The sequence below is a fragment of the Fistularia commersonii genome, chromosome 26 (assembly GCF_037954325.1).
Source record: "Fistularia commersonii isolate RoL2024-O1a breed Wild chromosome 26, RoL_Fcom_v1.0, whole genome shotgun sequence".
In the NCBI taxonomy this organism is placed as follows: Eukaryota; Metazoa; Chordata; class Actinopteri; order Syngnathiformes; family Fistulariidae; genus Fistularia; species Fistularia commersonii.
Genome location: NC_141309.1, coordinates 6,350,998 through 6,370,644, shown reverse-complemented (window position 1 = coordinate 6,370,644; position 19,647 = coordinate 6,350,998). Strand labels below are relative to the sequence as shown.

The 19,647-nt window shown below is 42.7% G+C and overlaps 3 protein-coding genes across 6 annotated transcripts in view; 2 read left to right on the top strand and 1 right to left on the bottom strand.

The window, feature by feature from the left end:
* The window catches only part of emid1 (EMI domain containing 1), a 63,350-nt gene extending 61,307 nt beyond the window's left edge, over positions 1 to 2,043 (top strand). Inside the window, exon 16 of one of the 2 annotated variants that reach the window (XM_086174187.1) lies at positions 845 to 2,043. In XM_086174187.1, the coding sequence (XP_086030313.1) occupies positions 845 to 978 (134 nt within the window). In that variant the 3' untranslated portion in view covers positions 979 to 2,043. The remainder of the gene's footprint in view (positions 1 to 844) is intronic. The other variant, XM_086174188.1, reaches the window with a different exon arrangement.
* Positions 2,044 to 2,193: 150 nt separating this feature from the next.
* On the bottom strand, positions 2,194 to 4,659 carry rhbdd3 (rhomboid domain containing 3). Its single transcript, XM_086174190.1, has 5 exons — positions 4,364 to 4,659; positions 3,886 to 4,266; positions 2,977 to 3,103; positions 2,617 to 2,871; positions 2,194 to 2,499 (listed from the first exon to the last, which is right to left on the bottom strand). Exons 1-5 carry the CDS (start codon positions 4,518 to 4,520, stop codon positions 2,331 to 2,333), a joined length of 1,089 nt encoding a protein of 362 aa, XP_086030316.1. The 5' UTR covers positions 4,521 to 4,659; the 3' UTR covers positions 2,194 to 2,330.
* Positions 4,660 to 9,788: 5,129 nt separating this feature from the next.
* ewsr1b (EWS RNA-binding protein 1b) lies at positions 9,789 to 18,338 on the top strand. 3 transcript variants are annotated; one of them, XM_086173403.1, is made up of 15 exons: positions 9,789 to 9,913; positions 10,353 to 10,389; positions 10,627 to 10,678; positions 10,832 to 10,976; positions 11,307 to 11,508; positions 11,625 to 11,881; positions 11,976 to 12,135; positions 14,913 to 14,950; positions 15,471 to 15,503; positions 15,598 to 15,713; positions 15,804 to 15,933; positions 16,019 to 16,129; positions 17,132 to 17,261; positions 17,363 to 17,719; positions 18,007 to 18,338. In XM_086173403.1, exons 1-15 carry the CDS (start codon positions 9,898 to 9,900, stop codon positions 18,041 to 18,043), a joined length of 1,821 nt encoding a protein of 606 aa, XP_086029529.1. In that variant the 5' UTR covers positions 9,789 to 9,897; the 3' UTR covers positions 18,044 to 18,338. The 3 variants fall into 3 exon arrangements, with proteins under 3 accessions (XP_086029529.1, XP_086029527.1, XP_086029526.1); XM_086173401.1 differs by having other exon boundaries at positions 10,829 to 10,976; positions 14,916 to 14,950; XM_086173400.1 differs by having other exon boundaries at positions 10,829 to 10,976.
* The last annotated feature ends 1,309 nt before the right edge of the window (positions 18,339 to 19,647 follow it).

Genomic DNA, 19,647 nt, shown 5'->3' with positions numbered 1-19,647 from the left:
GCTCACGCCCTGCAGATAGTCTGATGATTAAATGTTCTAATGTTCTTACGCTAAATGCTGCAGGTGGTCGACCTAGTCGGTGAAAATTATGTTTCGTTGAAATGTGGTTTTGAATTATTGAAAGTTTCAATGCCAGGATTATAGGAGATATTGCTTACATCTACCGAATAATAATAATAACAATAATAATAATGAGAAGAATAATAATCGCAATGTGCTTTGTGAGTTAATGTTCATATCTTTGGTCCACCAGCCAGTAGTGCCGCAACAAATTACATTATCTAATTGATTGGCGTTTGAAATAAAGTAACTCATCTGTGAGTGTGATGATCATTTGTTTGGTCAAATCAAGTAAGATTGCTCAGAGACAATTACTGGTGGGCTGGTGCGCTCAAGTAAAAGCCTTTTGTTCTGTTTTGCATTATTGTAAATTGATATCTTTTGGCTTGAGACTGTTAGTCTGATATAATGATGTATTTAAATACATCATCTTTGGCTTTGGGAAATTATGTTCGTTGCTCTGTTTCTTTTTTTTTTATTATTTTAGACCAAAATACACTGATAATGAAAACAATCCTTAGTTGCAGCCCCGCTCGCCAGACACTCCTATTTCACAGCTGATTCATGCAAAGGAATTCTAAATGCCTTAAAGCTTTTCTAAGAAGTTATTCCGTACGGTGGACGACTTGGGTTTAAAAGCGGGCCACCCCGCGTCCGGTCAAAAGTCAGAGTCCTCTCGTGCCTCCCGGACAGACGCCGGATTAGAAAATTAGGATTACAGCGCACGTCCACCCACGCTGTTGGACAGGGAAGCCCGGTTCCAACTTCTGTCTTTCTTCAACAGAGCCTGATCTAGGGTCTGGGGATGGACCATTTGGCACAGCCTCCCCTAGTTTCTACAGAGATAAGCGAGCAGAGGCGCTTCCATATCGTCTTGCTTCTCCTCGGTCCTCCGGCACCAAGGTCCGAGGGAAATAGTCCCCCCCCCCCCCCCGCTCACCCTGAGGACTGCAGGTTGGGTTGATTCACCCTCCTATAGGTCTCATCAGCACTCAACAGATTTAGACCCGATCTGATTGCCCCTCTCTGGGCGTTGCTGTCAGATTGAGGTTGGGGGACACCTCAGGGAAACTCCACAATAATGCCCTCCACCATCTGGAATGTGAGAACTAGTTAGATCCCCACCCACTGCCATAACCGTACACTTGAGTCTACATGCTCCACCCAGCAGCTCCCCTCAGTCTTATTCCTTTTGGCTGCCGAGCCTCACATTAAGTCATCAGCGGTGCTCCTCACGCTGTAAACAGATTCGGACGATAAGGGTAATTTAGACCAGTCGATCAAAGCAGGACTCATTTGCGAGAGACAATACTGGACTTTGTTTTTTTTTTTTTTTTCCTTTTATTTTTAATTTCAATTTGTCAGTGTTAATGCAACGTGAGGAAATTCCATGATTTAAATGTATTGAGCATGTACAATTTCACGGAACACGGTAACACAAACAAATCTCTCCATGTAGTATTCATTCATTTTGTTATTACTTCTATGATATTGTTAAACTCAATGTTATGTAGTGCACTAAAAGATGAAGTCATCTCTACTTTATATGTGAGATATATGTCGCTAACAGTAATTTGTACCTTTCTGGCGTGAGTGTTTTTCCCATTACGATACACACTGATGGAGTAATTTGACATGCAACAGCTTAATTACGTTTGCCAGTGTCTATAAAAACAAATTGAAACGTCTTTTAAACTATTTAATGCACACACCAAACACGCATGAGAAGGAAATAAACTGTCAAAAGGAACTTGAACATATTTTACCGCTGTCGTGTTGGTAAATTGTTGACTTGTTTGTTTTTTATTTTATCTTTCATTAGTCATTGTGAAACTATTTAAAATGGTCAGTTGTAGTTTACATTGTACGCTGTCGTGTAACCATTTAATATTTTGAATTCTCCTCCTGCAAATGTTTTGTTGTGTTGAAATAATCCTGTCCAGATGATCGGTGTAATAAAATGATGTTCCTTTTTTTTTTTTTTAATAACCTCGTCACCTGTCCTTATTTCTTTCACAACCGGTCGGTGTGATCTGAGGTCAAAACAAGATCTGTTTAAAACTTCAATATTCCCGTGTCATCTCCTCAGGGGAGAGAAATGTCATCCCTCTCCATTTCCAGGGAACTTTTATTAACAAAAGCTTTACTTTTAGCCCACAGGGAAAAAAAAAATCTAAATATTAAAGCTCAGCAAAAATCCAAGCAAAAGTCCAGTTAACTGCACAACAGCAAACATGGAGAGGGCCTCGTAAGGTAGTGCGTGCAGTTGCCTAGGAGCTTTGTTTTGGCTTGGAGCTCTTCTCTTTGGCCACCACCACAGCCTGCTCTCCTACTCTGCCATCAACCAGCAGGGAGATGGCGCCATCTAGCTGCTTCGAGGCTGCCAACGCCACCACTGCTTTCTCTGTTGGGAAGCCCATCTTCTCCAGCTGCTGGAGTCTGAACAAGGAAAAAAAAAAAAAACACACACACACAAGTCTTCAGTCTTCTTTTTCGATCACTTGGTATCGAATAAAAGCAGTCTTGTGACATTCGTACGTAACTCAACACACTTACCGAAGAGAGGAAATTGAAGATTTAGGCACCTCTACTTTGGCATCCACCTCCTCGGGGGTATCCTGTAAGGATGCCAGGATCCCTGCCCGCAGCATCTGTTCATCCAACATCTCTGCCTCTGAAAGTGGTGCGGTCTCTTGACACGACCACGCTGGCGATGGCTCCGTCCACGTGCGGTGGTTCGAAACGGAGCGATCCGCCACCGGACACGGGGCCACCTGTTCCGTGCTCATCCTCTGAGGTAATGACGTAGATCTGTGAGGAAAAATGATTTTTAAAGTAACAAATAGACTCCTTTGTAAACACGGGAGGCGAGTTTGAATATTGGGAAGCCGTGGAGATGAACGAGAGGACTCGTACCTCGGCGAGACGTTGTAGGTGGGCAATCGGAACTTGGATGAAGTGGCAACGTACGATGAACGAGGGAGGAATTTCATGATACTTGCTTCCTCCAGCTCCTGTAACATCACTATGGCTGACTGATGATCTGACAAGTTCATTAAGTGCGATGAAATAGTTTGGAGGGGGCGCGCACTAGATGTATTCAATCCTACAGAGCAGTGAATTGATCCTTTGCATTCCTTAAACTACATTTGTTAGCTGGTTGATAGCAGGTTGTTTTATCCTCTATTGCAGGGGTGGACAAACTACGGCCCGCGGGCCACATCCAGCCTGTTGGTCTTTCTAATCCGGCCCGTTGGTCTTTTGGCACAGAATTCGTACTTGATGTGAATGATTGAATGATTGGATCTAAAAGTGTGGCTGCTCAAACAAGATAGTATTTCATTTTTGGAGCAACTTGAGAACACTTGTGAATTTTCCTGAGCTGAATGACACAGATTGGCTTTGTGATTTAGCCTTTACTGTGGACATACTGACACATGTATGAGCTGGATGTGAAGGGAAATACTGGTTTGTGCATGAAATGCAAGCAAACGTCAGAGCCTTCAAAACCAACCTAGTTTTATTTTCAAAGCAAATATCAGACGAGTCTGATATGTACTGTTAACAAATGCTTTTTTTTATATATATATATGTATGTACCGTATCTTGTTCTGACCCGGCTTGTCTGTCAAATTTTAAAAGTCAGTGCGGCCACTGAGCCAAAAAGTTTGCCCACCCCTGCTCTTTTGTTTCCATTGCGTAGCTACTTACTCCACAGAGGAAATACAATCACTGAAACCGGTGAAATGAACTCGATACGAGTCCTCTGGATATGATGAAGACATTGGCACAGGAAATCAGCAGCACGCAGAAAAGGAAGGATACAGTTGTGACCAATGATTATTGCACAGAAATTGAGCAGTGCAGGCGTCCCGGGCAGCAGCAGCAGACCGAGCAGCAGGAGGAACCAGGGGAGAAGCCACACGGGCATTCTCAGAAACCTCCTCTGCGTCATCTGACGGCACTGGGCTGTGAACAGGGCCAGCTGGTTGGCAAAGTAGCCGCCGATACGACTGGCTTCGGCCCCGAACGCGCAGAGGAGGACGGTGTAAACCGCGGGCAGCGCCGCCGCCGTCAGCAGGGAGAGGGCGAGGAAGGCGGCGGTTCCCCAGCGGCGCTCCTGCGCCGGGCCGAGCAGCAGCAGGAGAGCCAGGCTGAGCAGCAGGGAGGCCGGCTCGTCGTGGCTGAAGGCGTACAGGAACACATCTGTAAAGCACACGGTTGCTTTGAAACGGCGTTTTTTTTTTTAAATAACAAGTGCATCCGCACATATAAAAAACGCTCATCGTATTAGGGTGAGTACCTGAGACCCCGGGGAACACTCCGTCCGGACCGAGGCTGAGGCTTGCCTGGATGCCCCCGGCGTAAGTCAGCAGGACCAGCGTGATCAGGAAAAACGTCCCCGAGCAGAACCCACGACGGTCGGATCCAAACCACGACAACAACAGTCGGAGCGTCATTTAAGAGCGGCTTCGGTTCCTTTTGCGAGTCGTATTGAGTCGAAAACTCAGCGTTTCTTTCTCATTGCGGAAGCGGGAAGCTGGAAACAGCCCGGGGTAAAACCTCCCTTAACAACTCGAATAAACCCCTGTAAGTTTATCCTCCAAATTACACGCTCCTTAACGCGAATACTACATTTTCTAAGTAGAAAACAAGTCACTGAGGACGATGTAAGGTTCACTTCCGCATTACGTCTTCTTCGTGTGTTACCAACATTATCTAAATCGGTGTGGCGCCACCTACTGGCGAGACGAGGTAGTACATGTATGCCCGCATGAGAGTGATAAGAATAAGAACAAGAACAACTTTATTTATCCCGAAGGAAATTGTTGTGCCAGAGTTTCAAGTAAAACGTAACAATGATAAATAATAGTAGGAAATTGTATAAACAGTATAAAAAAGGGGGGAGAATAAGAAATTCAAATCAAACTGTAAAGTGTATAAAGTGTATAAAGTGTTTTAAGGTCTTAAGTACAAAGATTTTGAGATTCTCTGCGGTTGAAGGGAGAGGAATTCAAAATTCTGATAGCCTCAGGTAGGAAAGACCTCCTGTGGCATTCAGTAGAGCTCGTTGGTGGTATCAGTCTCAACTGAAAGAGCTGATGAGGTGTACCAGAGGTGTAACAGAAGTTCAAGGTGGAGGTGGGACTTTCTTTTTGCTGTGGTGATGGACAGTCTGATTGATGTTTTGTTGATGGACCTTGATGTTTGCAGATGACATTGGGATCTGTAGTGAGAGCAGGGAGCAGGTTGGGGAAAATCTCAAGAGATGGAGGTTTGCTCTGGAAAGGAGAGGAATGAAGGTGAGTCGCAGCGAGACAGATTATACGTGTGTGAATGAGTATTCCAAGTACTTGGGGTCAGCAGCCCAGAGCAACGGAGAGTGCGGAAAAGAGATAAAGAAACGGGTTCAAGCAGGTTAGAATAAATGGAGAAAAGTGTCAGGGGTACTATGTGATAGAAGACTTTCGGGCAGAATGAAAGGAAAGGTGTGCAAGACAGTGGTGAGAGCAGTGATGTTGTATGGTCTAGAAACAGTGACTATGACAAAAGGACAGGAGGCAGTGCTAGAGGTCACAGAGATGAAGATGCTGAGGTTCTCTTTGGGAGTGACCAGGATGGATAGGATCAGGAATGAGTCCATCAGAGGGACGGCACATGTTAGATGTTTTGGAGAGAAGGTCAGAGAAGCCAGACGGAGATGGTTGGGTCATGTACAGAGGAGGGATAGTGAATATATTGCTAGATGGATGCTGGAATTGGAGCTGCCAGGCAGGAGGTCTAGAGGAAGACCAAAGAGAAGATTTATGGAGCTACTGAGAGAAGATATGAAGTTAGTTGGTGGGAAAGAGGAGGATACAGAGAATAGGGTGAGATGGAGAAGGTGGATTCACTGTGGCCACCCCTGGAGGGAAAAGCCGAAGAGGAAGAGAAGAAGAAGACTGGCAAGATGAGGCAGTTATCATTATTGTCAGGGCTGATTCTATTTCCTCTATAATTATAAGATAAGATAAACTTTATTGATTTACTTTATCGGTAAACTTTACCAATTACTATGAAACACGTGTGTGGACATGGTTTTATTTTCATACACCTATTTCATGTCAATATTACATGATTAGTGTCAAAACTTTTCACAGTAACTGGACTTTTCACTTCTCACGCGAGCGGCCTCTTCAGTTCGAATGGACTGTGAGGAGTTTTCCGGATGTAAGTGCTAGGGTTGGGGGCTGGTCTAAGTTGCAATGGCTTGTTATGTTAATGGAAGAGTTGTTTTGCAGAAATGAGGTTGAACGGGGGTCGAAGAAGCCTCTCGGTTGAGAGGTGGAGTGTCTTCAAGAGAGGAAATTTAAGTCAGGTTGTGTGGATTTTGATACTATTCCATAAAATATGCATCTATATTATATCTTTATGTGTCAAAGATGAACAGATTTAGCGCTCCTTCCCTGTCTGAACCCACCTTGGTATGAGGCTACCTTATTCAAGAAAGTGTTTCATTAACTGTCCTGTAGAGCAATGGTCCCCAATCTCCGTCCCGTAGACCGTTACCAGGCCGCAAAGAAAATCTGTCTTGGTTACAAATTTTCATTAGATGTTCTGGATCTTATTTTGAGAAATGACTGTTTCCACCTTTGCCTTACTGCCACATTTTATATTGTAATTGCGCAATATAAAGTGTAATTGTTGAATCCAGATTAAATACTGTGAACTGACAAACGTTTTTATTATTTGAAACATTTTCATACATAAAACCAATTCCTGGTATAAAAAAGGTTGGGAACCACTGCTGTAGAACAAGGCCTCCTTGAAGATTTTCTGTTAATTTTCCTTCTGATTATGGTCTCCTTCCAGAACCCTGGTGTATTCCCGCTTCTCACCCTTTAAATTGTTATCAAGCACTGGAACATCTTAAATATGGCCTCTGTGAGGATGGCGTGGTTTAAACACCATAATTAAATCATTCAGTGATTCTTTGCATTTATCTCTACAATCATTAAATTTTCCTTGATTTTAAAGCAGCATAACATATATATATATATATATATACTGTTGGGTTTTTTTTTAGCCAAGTTTCTTGACATCCATGTTTCCATTCAGCTGAGATACCTACCTCTTTTCTTCAGGAATTTTCTGAGTAGTCAAATAAATAATAATATTGTTATTACTGGATTCAATTCAATAGATTAAAATAGATTCAATGCGTTTATTGTCACATTCACAATGTAGAAACCTGTTTCCCTGTATATTGAAATCCCTACTTTGCTGTCCGCAGTGCATTTAGATATGCATTGATAAGAAATAATGATAGTGTAAACATTATTATAAATATGAACAGTATTGGCAGTGCAGATAAGACATTTGAGTGCAACTTGGTGTGCAACTCACAAAGTGCAGGTGCAAGGATGAGTTCAGTTTAAGTGGACAGTAATTACATGTGCAGATGAGCGCAGTGCTAAATGTGCTGCATGTAAAGAGCAGGAAAAAAAGAAGAATGAGTGTCAGCTGTTAAAGAGTCTGATGGCAGTCGGATAGAGTTCTTTGTCGTGTCCTTCTACATTTCACAGTCCTGTTTCTCTGGTCGGAGGGTAGGAGTGTGAACCGTCCATTTTGAAGGTGGACTTGGTCCTTGGCGATAGAGCAGCTCTCTTTTGGACTCTGCAGAGAAGACAGTGGGTTTCTTGCTTCTCTCTGCAGTTTTAACCACTCGCCACAGGCCACGTCTATTGTCCAGAGCAGTGGTGCTGCCGCACCACACAGAGATGCAGCTGGTCAGGATGCTCTCAACAATGCAGCCGTAGAAGTTGCCAAACCTCCTGGGCCTCCCAAGGAAGTACAGCCGCTGCTGAGCCCTCCTGACCGTCTGTATGGTATTGAATGACCACGTAGGTGCCTCACTTATGTGGAAACCCAGGTATTTGAAGCCGTTAACCATCTCAACCTCAGATCTTGGAGAAACTATAGCTGATGAGGTTTTCTCTCTTTCTTCATGTCTACTATCATCTCCTTGGTCTTGCGCGTGTTGAGGGTGAGGAGTTTGTCCTCAAACCACAACACCAGACCGGCCCCCTCCATCCTGTAGCCCGTTTCGTCTCCGCCGGTGATGCGTCCTATCACTGCTGTGTCATCTGCCGGCAACACCGTCGTGGGTGAACAGGGTGAAGAGAATGGAGCTGAGGACACGTGTTCATAATGATGCTGGCTGACCCATCCTGACAGATTCAGGTCTACCAGTCAGGAAGTCCAGGACCCAGTCGCGGAGATTAGGGTGTAGGCCAAGGGTGGACATTTTGTGTGTGAGTTTGTGGGGTATGATGCTGTTAAACTGGGAGTTGTAGTCCATAAAAGAGCATCCTGATTTAGGTGTCTTTGTTTTCAAGGTGGGAGAAGGAGTAGTGGAGGGTGTTACTAAGCTTTTTAGTGATCAATCCTGGTGGTTGCATCTTGTCAGACTAATGCCATTGCGTTTGAAACCTGAGTTACATTCCAGTAAAGATGATTTCCCTATTCTGGTTGTTTGCCACCGTCATCATCCCAAAATACCAATTTTATTGATCAGTTCCTCCGGTAATTGGTATAACATTCAACTGCTCAAAGATTTGACCAATTCCAGCACAGCTTTTTCACATGAAACCCAAGAATCACAAGCACTATTCACATCAAACAATTTTTCTTACTCTTAAATAATTCCCTGTTTTTAACGTAAACTCAGTCACATCATTACAGTGCGCAGCGGGTCATGAAGGTCATTGTGGTTTTAGATTTAATGATGTCAGGTGACTCAAAAGACAGGACTATGATGGCATAAGGAAGTCAAACTGTATAGTGTTACACAAGAGGACTGTGTAGACACATTGTGCACTGAGTTGACCTACCTCAGTAAAGCCTGACTCGAGGAGACAGTGTTGGAGAGGACAGCTTAATGGGCAGGAGCTTAAAGCAAGAGAGATAAAATGGAGTGATTATTGGTGACCATTATACTCTATTATTGCGCAGGTCCTTTTCAGTTTGTCTTGTTTGGGTCACTTATTTTTGTTGAAAAACGTTATTGTGTCACAGATGACACCTGTCCCCGCCCACAACAACACTTAAGGACCGAGAGTTGAAGTCTGTTTGTATAGAAGCATAAAATGATTTTAGTTTGAACTATGATAATTATTCCCTCTTCTTACACCCGGCCATGGAGTGGCTCCCCTCAGGTCGCAGACTCCGCTGCAAAACCCATTGAGGGGCAATCTTTGTCCCCAGAGTTGTCCAACTGATTAAATCATCAAAATATATTTATTATAATTTATTATATAAATGCAGAGAGCAGCTACTTCACAGTCTCTTCCAATGGAAGAATTTGCGCAATTCTATCAAGTATTTATTATACCTACATTATATATATATATTTATCAATTTATTTATTTATTGATGTCCATAATTTGATGTCCCCCAGTTCCACCCCGGGGACAAATAAAGTTTTTTCTGATTCAATATTTTCGTTTCTATAGTGTCTCATCATTCTAGGAGTGCCCACGCAAATGTTGTTTGAGATTTGATTGGCAGGTGACAATCTGGGTCATCCGCGATTTTGCCGTCTCTGATTGGACGACACAGAAAAAGTGGGCGGGATTTCTCATTGTTCTCTTTGGGGTGATTCGTGATTTACCAGTAGTAGGCGGGATCTTTTGTGACGTAAGTGCTGTTCAATTGGACGGAAGTCCCAGAGGGCCACTTCTTAGTGATCAAGAGCGAGCAGTCGCGTCGAGTTCCGGCCGGGAGCTGAACGTTGCAGTGAAAGGCGAGCCGAGCGGTAGCACTTCTCAAACACTCGTCAAGAACGTGCGCGGTAAAATGGCGTCGGCACCGGGTGAGTGCGAATTTTCATTTTATCCCCATTTTAAGATACGTAATCGTTCAGGTTTGTCTTTATCTAGTCGTGTTAACGCTTTAAAGAGTCCCGCAGGCTTAAATCCACGCTGTACGCAAAAATGTATTCAAATGTTGGGCGGCCTTAGCTGGCGCTAACGGTCGGCCCGAGGCCTAGTCATACCTAGCTCATCCTGTCGTTGCGTCCATTTTTTTATTGTATTTCGATTTTATCCACGCTCCGGGATCAGTAAGTGAAATAAAAAATCGATCAAATAAGATATTTTCGAATGCATTTGCCGCTGCGTCGCAGATGTCGCAGGTAAGCGTAACGTCGTAGGCGGCGTTGTGCGTTGTCTTCCCTCGGCAGGATGGCGGCCAAATGGCGGGTATGAGGAACGCGCTTTCAGCTTTAACCCCATTTCTGTTTGCTTCGACAGATTACAGCTCCTATACCCAGTCCAGTTCTCAGCAAGGGTATGTATATGAATCCGAGTTTTGCCTTCTTTTTTATTGTATTACCTATCGTGCAAACCGCATTTTGGATCAGAACATCCCTTTTCTTAAGCATTGCTGTCAAAACACGTAGCATCATCCGAGTGACCCCTGGTTGTGATTTGTAATTTGCAGTTGAATAGCCGTAGCCCAAGTAACCACACTACAAGCACTGTATCGCAGAAGCACTATGACTTAAGTTAATTTTCTCTCTTGCAGATATGCATCCTATGCAGCCCAGCCTTCACAAAGCTACGGACAGTCTGCCCAGGTGGATTTCTATCACACGTTTCAGTAGTTTGGTTGTATTTTGTTTGCTCAGATTAAATTGATCGCAGCCAGAGTATCAGTGATCATGTCGAATGCTTTTTGTCAGCCGAATATAATCTTCCAACCAGCATTTTTTTTTTTTAATTTTTAGCAGAATTATGGTCAGCAAAATTATGGATCATATGCACAACCTGCTGCAGCTGCCGATAGCAGCTACTCCCAGACAACTCCTGCTGCTGGAGGCTACACTCAGCAACAGCAGCAGCAATATGGCACTTCATATGGCCAACCAGCACAAGGTATGCAATTTGCAAGTAAACCAAAAAAATAAAATAAAATAAATTGGAAATATCGCGGAACACTTGTGATCAAAGTGTCAACCTAGACTACTTCACTTTTATTGTAACAATTTTTTTTAATGTTGCATGTACTTCTGAAGGGGAGTCTAATGTTGATCATTATCTGGTCCTCAAAATTGTATTTCAGAATTTTGCTTTCTTGTCAGTTTGCTTATAGTTGCATCAACTGTTTTTTAACAATTTCAAACCTGCAAATCCATATTGTCAGCTTAGAGAAGAAATTAAGGTAGTTTGTAATCAGCAAATATGCTCTTCTTTTTTCTTTTCCAGCGGGTGGCTATCCTGCTGCCCAGTCCACCACTCATGGCTACACCCAGTCAGCTCAGGGTTATGGAGCAGGAGGTTATGAGAGTAGCCCAGCTGCTGGTGCTGCTCCAGCTGCTTCTCAGTCGTATGGCTCCCAGCCGGGATATTCAGCCCAGTCTTCCTATCCTGGCTATGGCCAGCAATCTGCGCCCACCACACCACAGAGGTACCTGCTTTTTTTTTTTTTTTTAAATATTGTTTTTTTTTTACCAGACCTTGCATATCAAAAGTAGCATTTGAATATACCTTCATAATACTTTTTTCCATTTTGTCACTCATCAGTTACAATGCTAACAGCCAGCCAGCAAGTTACAACCAAAATAGCTACTCTCAGCAAGCGGCATATGGTCAGCAACAGCCCGGCTACCAGGGACAGCAGACCAGTTATGGCCAGCAGCAAGGTAGTTACCAGCAGCAGGGCCAGCAGGCGCAGGCTCCTCCTGCTTACCCTCCACAGGCTGCAGGTTCATATGGACAGCCTCCATCCAGCCAGTATGGCCAGCAAGGTGGACCACCTAGCTACCAGTCCAACCATTACAGTAAGTCTCAGTGATTTAATTCTTTGTCACATTCTGTTGACTTTGCTCCTCACTGCAAACAAATTGTGATGCCATTGTGCTCTTGTTTTTTTAGACAATTACAGACAAGATGGCCAGGGTGGTGGTTCTGGTTATTCTGGCTCTGAGCCTTCCAGGTACCCAGGTGGAGGGGACAGTAGGGGTCCCGGCCGTGATGGTTTTGACAGAGGCGGCATGATGCACCGTGGACGTGGAGGCATGAGCCGTGGTATGGGGTAAGTGTCTTTCTTTATTACATAAGATCGCTAGAATTTTTTTCTCCTATTCAACAGGTGCTGTGGCCACTAAGGGCAGGGCTGAGGCAATCCTCAGTGCATGCTAAGGCACTATTAATCTGTAGTATTTTCTTTGCAATTCAATTCTCTTCAAACTAAAAGCAGTCAACATTTAATAATATATCCCTACCCCTAAATCATATATCCCCCTTGAAACTACCGAAGTGGTGGTCGGAAGACCCAAGATGCCAAAAAGGTATTAATTGTAGATACTCTCAGCCCTGCCACTGAGTTGGCTGAAGGTAAGGGTTTTTTCTTTATGTAGAGTTTGTTTGAGACCTGTGCAAAATATAGTTTAATATCGATCTCCTATTATTTATTGTAAATGGTTCCTCGAGGCAGCTGATAGGTCTTGTAAGATCTTTACGAAACAGTGGTACACTACATCCTGCAGGGTGTGATGTATAATTTTTGCAATCACTGCTGAAGTCCTGCAGATTGTTCCATTAGAGTTTATACTGGTTTCTAAAATTAATATCCAGTCTTCCGCAAGCTCGTAGACAATTAAGTTTTTTTTCGTTTGTTTGATTTTTAAGGTAGATACAGGCCTCATGCAGTGCAGTCTGTTGCATTCCAAATACATTACTTACTGGTTGCATATTCATGAACATATGGGTCAATATATTTCCACATGAGATTTCCCTATTAGAATTCAGTGACATCTATTTTCAACTTATGATTGAGGTTTTTTTCCCCTCAGTGGATGCAATTTCATAAATGTTTGAGTGGACTGATGAAGTAATGCCAATATGATACAAACTGTACAAAGAACATTTGTCAACTTTTGTACAGTAGAATTCCATTATAAGTGTTTCGACTAGAGATTATGAATAAATGTTTAAAATTCTTCAGTTTTCTATTAGTGACACCAAAATGATGTTTAGTATTTGTCCCAAAAAGCAGGTCATCTCTTTGACATGCATTTCAAAACACCAGTTGAATCGGTTGAAGGGGTTTTAAAGCATTTATGGTACTTGACTTATAAGAAGGGAAACTTAGAAAACTGGCAATAAGAGCAAACTTGATGTGCTCTGGGCTGAAACTCAGAGTCGCTGAGTTCTCACAATTGCTAACAGTATTCTGTGCAATCGCGTTGTCTTCCTTTCAATCGGTTTTCCTTTTATATCTGAGAAAAGACAAGCTGGCATTCAGAGACTCGTGTTCCGTGTGCAATATTTTTAAACTTAAATTTGACATTGACACTATGTCAACACACTTATGTGTTAACTCAAACTTGCTCTCGGCTGCACACTGGCCCTTGTTAAATCCTTTTGTCCCTGCCAGTGAACTTTTTTTTTTTTTCTGATCAGGCCTACCAACATCTGATCAGGCCTACTTTAATTGAGCCCCCTGAGGGGGTGTGTTAAAGGGTTGTTTCTTTGTTTTCAAAAGGACATATTTTACAGTTTAAAAAAAATGAAGAAAGAAACCCTTTTCAGAAAAACATAGTAATGCAACATTGTTTGCGGTTCAGCTTTTGTCTTGGGAAAAATGGCTTTTCGTTCAAATCTTGAATTGTCAGTTTTGAGGTCAGAGATCACAATTAGGAATCAGCAGCTCTGCTTTTTAAGGTGTTCCCAAGAGGAAAGATTCATGAAATGACCTTGCTGGTACTTACATTAAATAGTTTTTTATAAAAAGAGAAAAGGCAATGGGGTTCTGCATGACTTCTGTTTTGTTTTTTTTTTTGTGGGCAGGAAATCATGAAAACAGTTTCTAGATATCAGGGATTTAACAAGACAGGGCACCAGAAACTAAGCTGTAATAATTCAAAATATATATTTTCAAAGATGTAAATTCGTACAACCATAGTTTAATTTTAGTATTGCACAGGTGTGATGTATTTTTGGGGGGTGTCATGTAATTTTTGAAATGTTTTAAAATTGTTTCTGTGGTTTGGAATACAAATGTTTGATCACATTCTTTTGAGCACTTTTAACATGCTTTGTCACATTTATACCGTACAGGTAACAGTGAGAGCCATTTTAAACCATCTATTCTCTAAAAAGTATCTGTACTCAGTACAGAGTCTTCAACTTAAGCAGCAGGAGGGAGCTTAAACAAAGATTCTGGGGTCTGCCTTTTTTCAAGAACTGACGGTGGTGGTGTTTATACGCATGATGGTCATTTCTGGAAAGAATTTGTTTTTCAACTTTATTAATTTTATCATGGTTACTGTTAAATGTACTTTCTTAGAGGTTTTTTCCTGAACAATGTACCCTTTTATTTTCCTTATCTGGTAAATGTGATCACAACCATGATGTCAAAAATCAGATTTATTTTCTATTCTTGCACTTTTCTATATCTGACTCAACTGTAACTGTTAGTCTAATGTTAAGTACATCAGATTGTTTCTGGGAACAACTATGTATGGTATCAATGCATCTGGAATCTTTTATACATGTTTATCAAATGTTTGGGTTTTGTCACATTTTTTTCAAAGAAGCAGTGAAAATCTGTTAGACATGATACACAACTGTATCCCCTTCTGAAAAATGTCTAAAAAAATGTCACTGAAGTTGTAATGAGTTAACAAAAGAAATTATTGGTAATTGATACACGTATTCCCCTCAATTAGATTGTGTCATTATAATGTTGGGGAGACTTTAGTGCTGTTAGACTGTTTTGATCACCCCTCAATCAAGCCACTTTGCTCGAGCCAAGGAAGTGGCTGTTAAAGGGAAATCGCCTTCATATCTCCATTTATTCCCCCATAGCAGCGCTGGAGACAGAGGTGGCTTCAGTAAGCCTGGTGGTAAGTTAACGAGTATTACACTGGTTAGTCCTTTTAAACTTTTTCAGCCAGTATGCTTCGAGTTTTCATGTTTTACATTGTGGTATGAAACCATTATTTACACGACCGCGTCTGAAAATATTGGGGAAAAAAATTTTCAATGCCTGAGACCATTTTCTCTGGTATACAATTTATGGTTTGTCTTGAGTATTTTTGGAAGGTTAATGACAAATTTCCACTCAAATGTCTTACGGCTTTAACAAATCTCATGAGTTGAATATCTGGGTTTTTTTGACGATTATTACTGGTCTTAGAGGCTTTTCAATGACAATTATTTCCATTGGGTCTGAGGTATTTTATTTTCCATTTGATTATCACTTGTGGGAATTATGTACCAGAAGGTGCATAAAGTGGCTGACAGCATATACAGAAGTGACCGGATTATCTTTTGTAGAACTCCTCAGGTGTTGTACACCGAACTTGAGTTCTTACACTGACTTGTTTCAATCTGTTTCTCCCCTCCTTCACGGATGGGCTACAGGACCCATGAGCAGCGACAGCGAGCGTGAAATGGGTGAGTAGTTACACCTCGATGCCCAGCGGATTTAATGACTTCGAACCGTTTTGTCGAGTAGGTTTCAGATGTTTGAATTTTGATTTTGTTCCAGGTCGCCCTGAGGAGCAGGATGACTCTGAGAACAGCACGATATACATCACTGGCTTGACCGAGAAGGCTAACATCGAGGAAATGGCCGAATTCTTCAAGCACGTTGGTCCGATAAGGGTAGGAACCCCCACCCCAAAGTCTATTCTTTACTGCATAAGATGATCCGAGTCGAGTAGCAACCACCGATTCATTTCCCTTCCATCGTAGATGAACCGTAGACTTGGTCAGCCTGCCATCAACATATACTCGGACAAGGACACCGGGAAGCCCAAAGGGGATGCCACCCTTTCCTATGAGGAGCCCATCTGTGCCAAAGCAGCTGTGGAGTATTTTGATGGTATGTTTTTTGCCCGAAGTTCATTATAGTTGAATCATAAACTGAAATACATGCAAGGAACTTGTCCTTGTGGTGTTAATTGTAGGCAAGGAGTTCCAGGGCCGCAGACTGAAGGTGTCCATGGCACGCCGTAAGCCCATGATGGGTGGAATGAGAGGTGGCATGCCCATGCGAGATGGCATGATGGGCCGTGGAGGTAGGTGTCCTTACAATGAACCATGCCTTTTTACCGGTTTTCATCTGCCCTTTTGCCACTTGAGCAAGAACCTATTAAGTCGTTTCTGTAGCCGTCACATTTTCATTTGAGCGGTTTAAAATAGTTAACATATAGGAACCAATTAAAATGGTCTCGTCAGGGAATCAAAAGTAATTTGAAGAAGGAAATGGCTGCAGTTATTACTTATTACTTCAGGGGCAGCGTGGTGCAGAAGGTCGAGCGATCGTCTTTTGGAACCGAACATTCCCGGTTCGCCTCCTGGCTCCTAGCTTGTTGAAGTGTTTCAGTGAAGAGAGCGAATCTCCCCACAAGGGATTAATAAAGGATAAATTATTATTATTACTACTACTGACTGGTCTATTAAACGTGACCTTTTAAAAGCAGGTGGCTCGAATTACACCCTGTTTGTGTTAAGAGAGAAAATAGTCCTATGGGGTTGAAACAAGGTGACTTGATAAACTCAATTTTCTTAACCTGTGAAACCCGAGCAGTTTTCTGGTCGGAGCTGTGAAGCTTCTCTGTGTCTTAATACATTTTGCTTTTACTCAAGCCGAGCACAGCCCCGGACAGTCAGGAGTCCCCCAACTAGTGGCAGTAACATCATGCTTGAAATACCAGTGACCAAGTTCTGTTTGCAATCAAACAACCCTGTTTACTGATGTGGGAAGTTGGAATCATCACTTAAACTGTGTCTCAATTTGAACTTTTCCCATCATTCTTGTAAAAGTCTCACTGACCCAGTGAATTATATTCCATGAGTAGAGCAGATTTTCCTCCGTCAGTGATGCGTTTATCATTTGAATTGTTTTACTGATCTGGTTAAATGGCCCAAACTGCTCAGTGCAAGTCTTTTTTTTCCCCTCTCATCAACTATCTAATGCAACTTGCTCTTGATAATCAAGGGAACTGATAACTTAAAGCGATCTTGCGGTTTGAAGTAAAATTAGTGTGGAATCACTGAGAAACTTGCTCCCCATCCAGGTATGATGGGCCGCGGAGGAGAGCGCGGCGGTGGGTTCGGCCCTCGAGGTGGCCCGCGTGGGATGGGCAGAGGTGGACCCACTGGAGGAAACATGCAGCAGAGAGCTGGAGACTGGGAGTGCCCCAATCCGTACGTCCAACCTTTTCCTCAGTTTGTTTTTATTTTTTGTTTTTTCATGGGTAGGTTTGAAGCGTAGCGAGTGTCTTATATTTTTGTTATTGTGCTCTCAGGGGTTGTGGCAATCAGAACTTTGCCTGGAGGATGGAATGTAATCAGTGCAAAGCCCCCAAACCCGAGGGGCTGGGTGGTGGCCCTCCATTTCCTCCAGGTGGTGACAGAGGCAGGGGAGGATTGGGGCTTCGCGGGGGAAGAGGTATGGACCGCGGCGGACCCGCTGGAGCCGGAGGCCCGGGCGGCCCCGGCGGTTTCCGCGGGGGCTGGGGAGGTGACCGCGGCGGATTCAGGGGACGAGGCGGAATGGACAGAGGAGGTTTCCGCGGAGCAGGGCGCGGAGGACCACCTATGGATCGGATGGGTGGCAGAGGCGGAAGAGGCATGGGCCCACCTGGTGGCAAGATGGATATGAGGTGAGGTGAAGTGCCTATATTCATCTCTATCATGATGCTAGAACATACTTTGCTATTACAAAACCATCTACAACTTGGAAAAATTAGTCCTGTTATTGTTCTCCTGGTTGAATTGTTAGTTTAATGTTGGGCAATCTAGTGGAATCACACATTTTCTCTGTGGGGAAGCTTCTAAGTCAAAGCTCAGTATACACTGAAATGTATTTTATGCATAGTAATTTTCTTTATTTTTTTAATCCTGTGAAAATCGGACAGGTTGTCACTTACCACTGCTTTTTGTCTTTCAGGGACCATCGCCAGGAACGCCGAGACAGACCCTACTGAAGGAGTTCTTGGAACTTTTAGACAAGAACTTTTAATTTATGATTCCAAATTTCCGTGGTTGTCGAACTGCTCTAACATTCTGTGCAGTTTCATTCAACTCATTGTTCCACTTTTCTTAGTTTATGGTTTTAGTTAATGTCACATCTTGTATTGTGCATGTTTTTTTTTTTGTCTTTACTTTTTTAAATATGCAGATTAGTTTTGTCTTTGTATTGTTAATGCAGTATTTTTCATAATGCCCCCTCTTTCCCATGAACACTGTATTGTTTGGGAAAATAAAATTTTACTGATTGACTTTCTGAGTCCTGGATTTCCTCCAAATGAACCCACAATGCCGGGATCCTCTGAGAGAGCTCTCCAACACATGAGCCTCTGAGCTCATAGCACAACACAAAATGGAAGTTTATCTGTTTAAATCTGAGATGCACAGCATTGAATCCTTGGATCTTTCTTTTTTTATGTCTTGAGACAGCTGGGTGCCAATAGATGGCGCTGTCATTGCCTAAATGTGTTTAAGCCTCTGGCTAACCTTGTGTAACAATGACCTCTGTACATGCTGCCACCAGGGGGGCATAATGATTAACAATAGTGCAGTACCAGTTAAATGCACTGTTGTTAATCATTATACTCTTAGGTGGAAAAAAAAGTACTTCCAGTGTAGACTGGGTAACCAAGTGTGAATGAATTAGCGCAGATGTCTTAACCTGGAGCATTTCATTTCCAATTTCTTGACAATTTGGTCATCAGTCTTACAGCTCTGATTTCTTTTCAGCATCAGATTGCATGTTTCACTTGAATGAAAGTACTTCTCTGCAAATTGTGTTGAGGGAATGCCAACTTTGCTGCTTTGGGCAAGTGCAAAATATAGACCCTTTGTGCGGCAACTAAATGAACAATGGGGATGAAGCAGCGGGGTTTCTTCTTGAGTCCCAAGAAAAAAAAAAAAAACTTTTCAGGAACACTTCTGTTTCACAACCTGACTGCTCTCTGTGCTTTAACCTCCACACTGTGGAGAGCTGTGGCTACAGGAAACCCATTTGTGTCTTGTAAATGCAGTAGTTTCAGATCACCAGGGGATCCGGCTTGCCACTGACTATCTTACTCAAGAGTGCACTGTGCATACTGATAGTGATAGTGATGTTTTAGATCGCTGTCACACACATGTCTGCTAATGCAGTGTTTACAGGAACCAGACTGTAATCTGACCACACTGCTCGAAAACTGAGTGTCTGTTTTCCTGAACATTAACAAAGCAGTTTATTCGACAACCCCTATTTTGAGTATTATTTGATTTTGCCATTTGATTACAGACCAATGTCTATGTTGACCACTGATCAAGGCAAGCTAACAAAGTGTATTCAATAGTCAAATTTGGATTTTTAGCTCTTGGAAACTACAGAAACTTTCCCTTCAGAATCTTTTGTCTTCTGGAGATGCACTAATCAAGAGGCCATCTAAATTACCGCTCGGAAAGATGTGGTCACAGCTGACATCTTGAAGTGGTTCTCCTCTGCCGTGGCCAGTTGCTCATGTGGATTAATAGAGTGCAGAATTCTCTCCCTCTCGGTCTCTGGTGACAGAGAAGCTGATTCATCCCGGCCCAG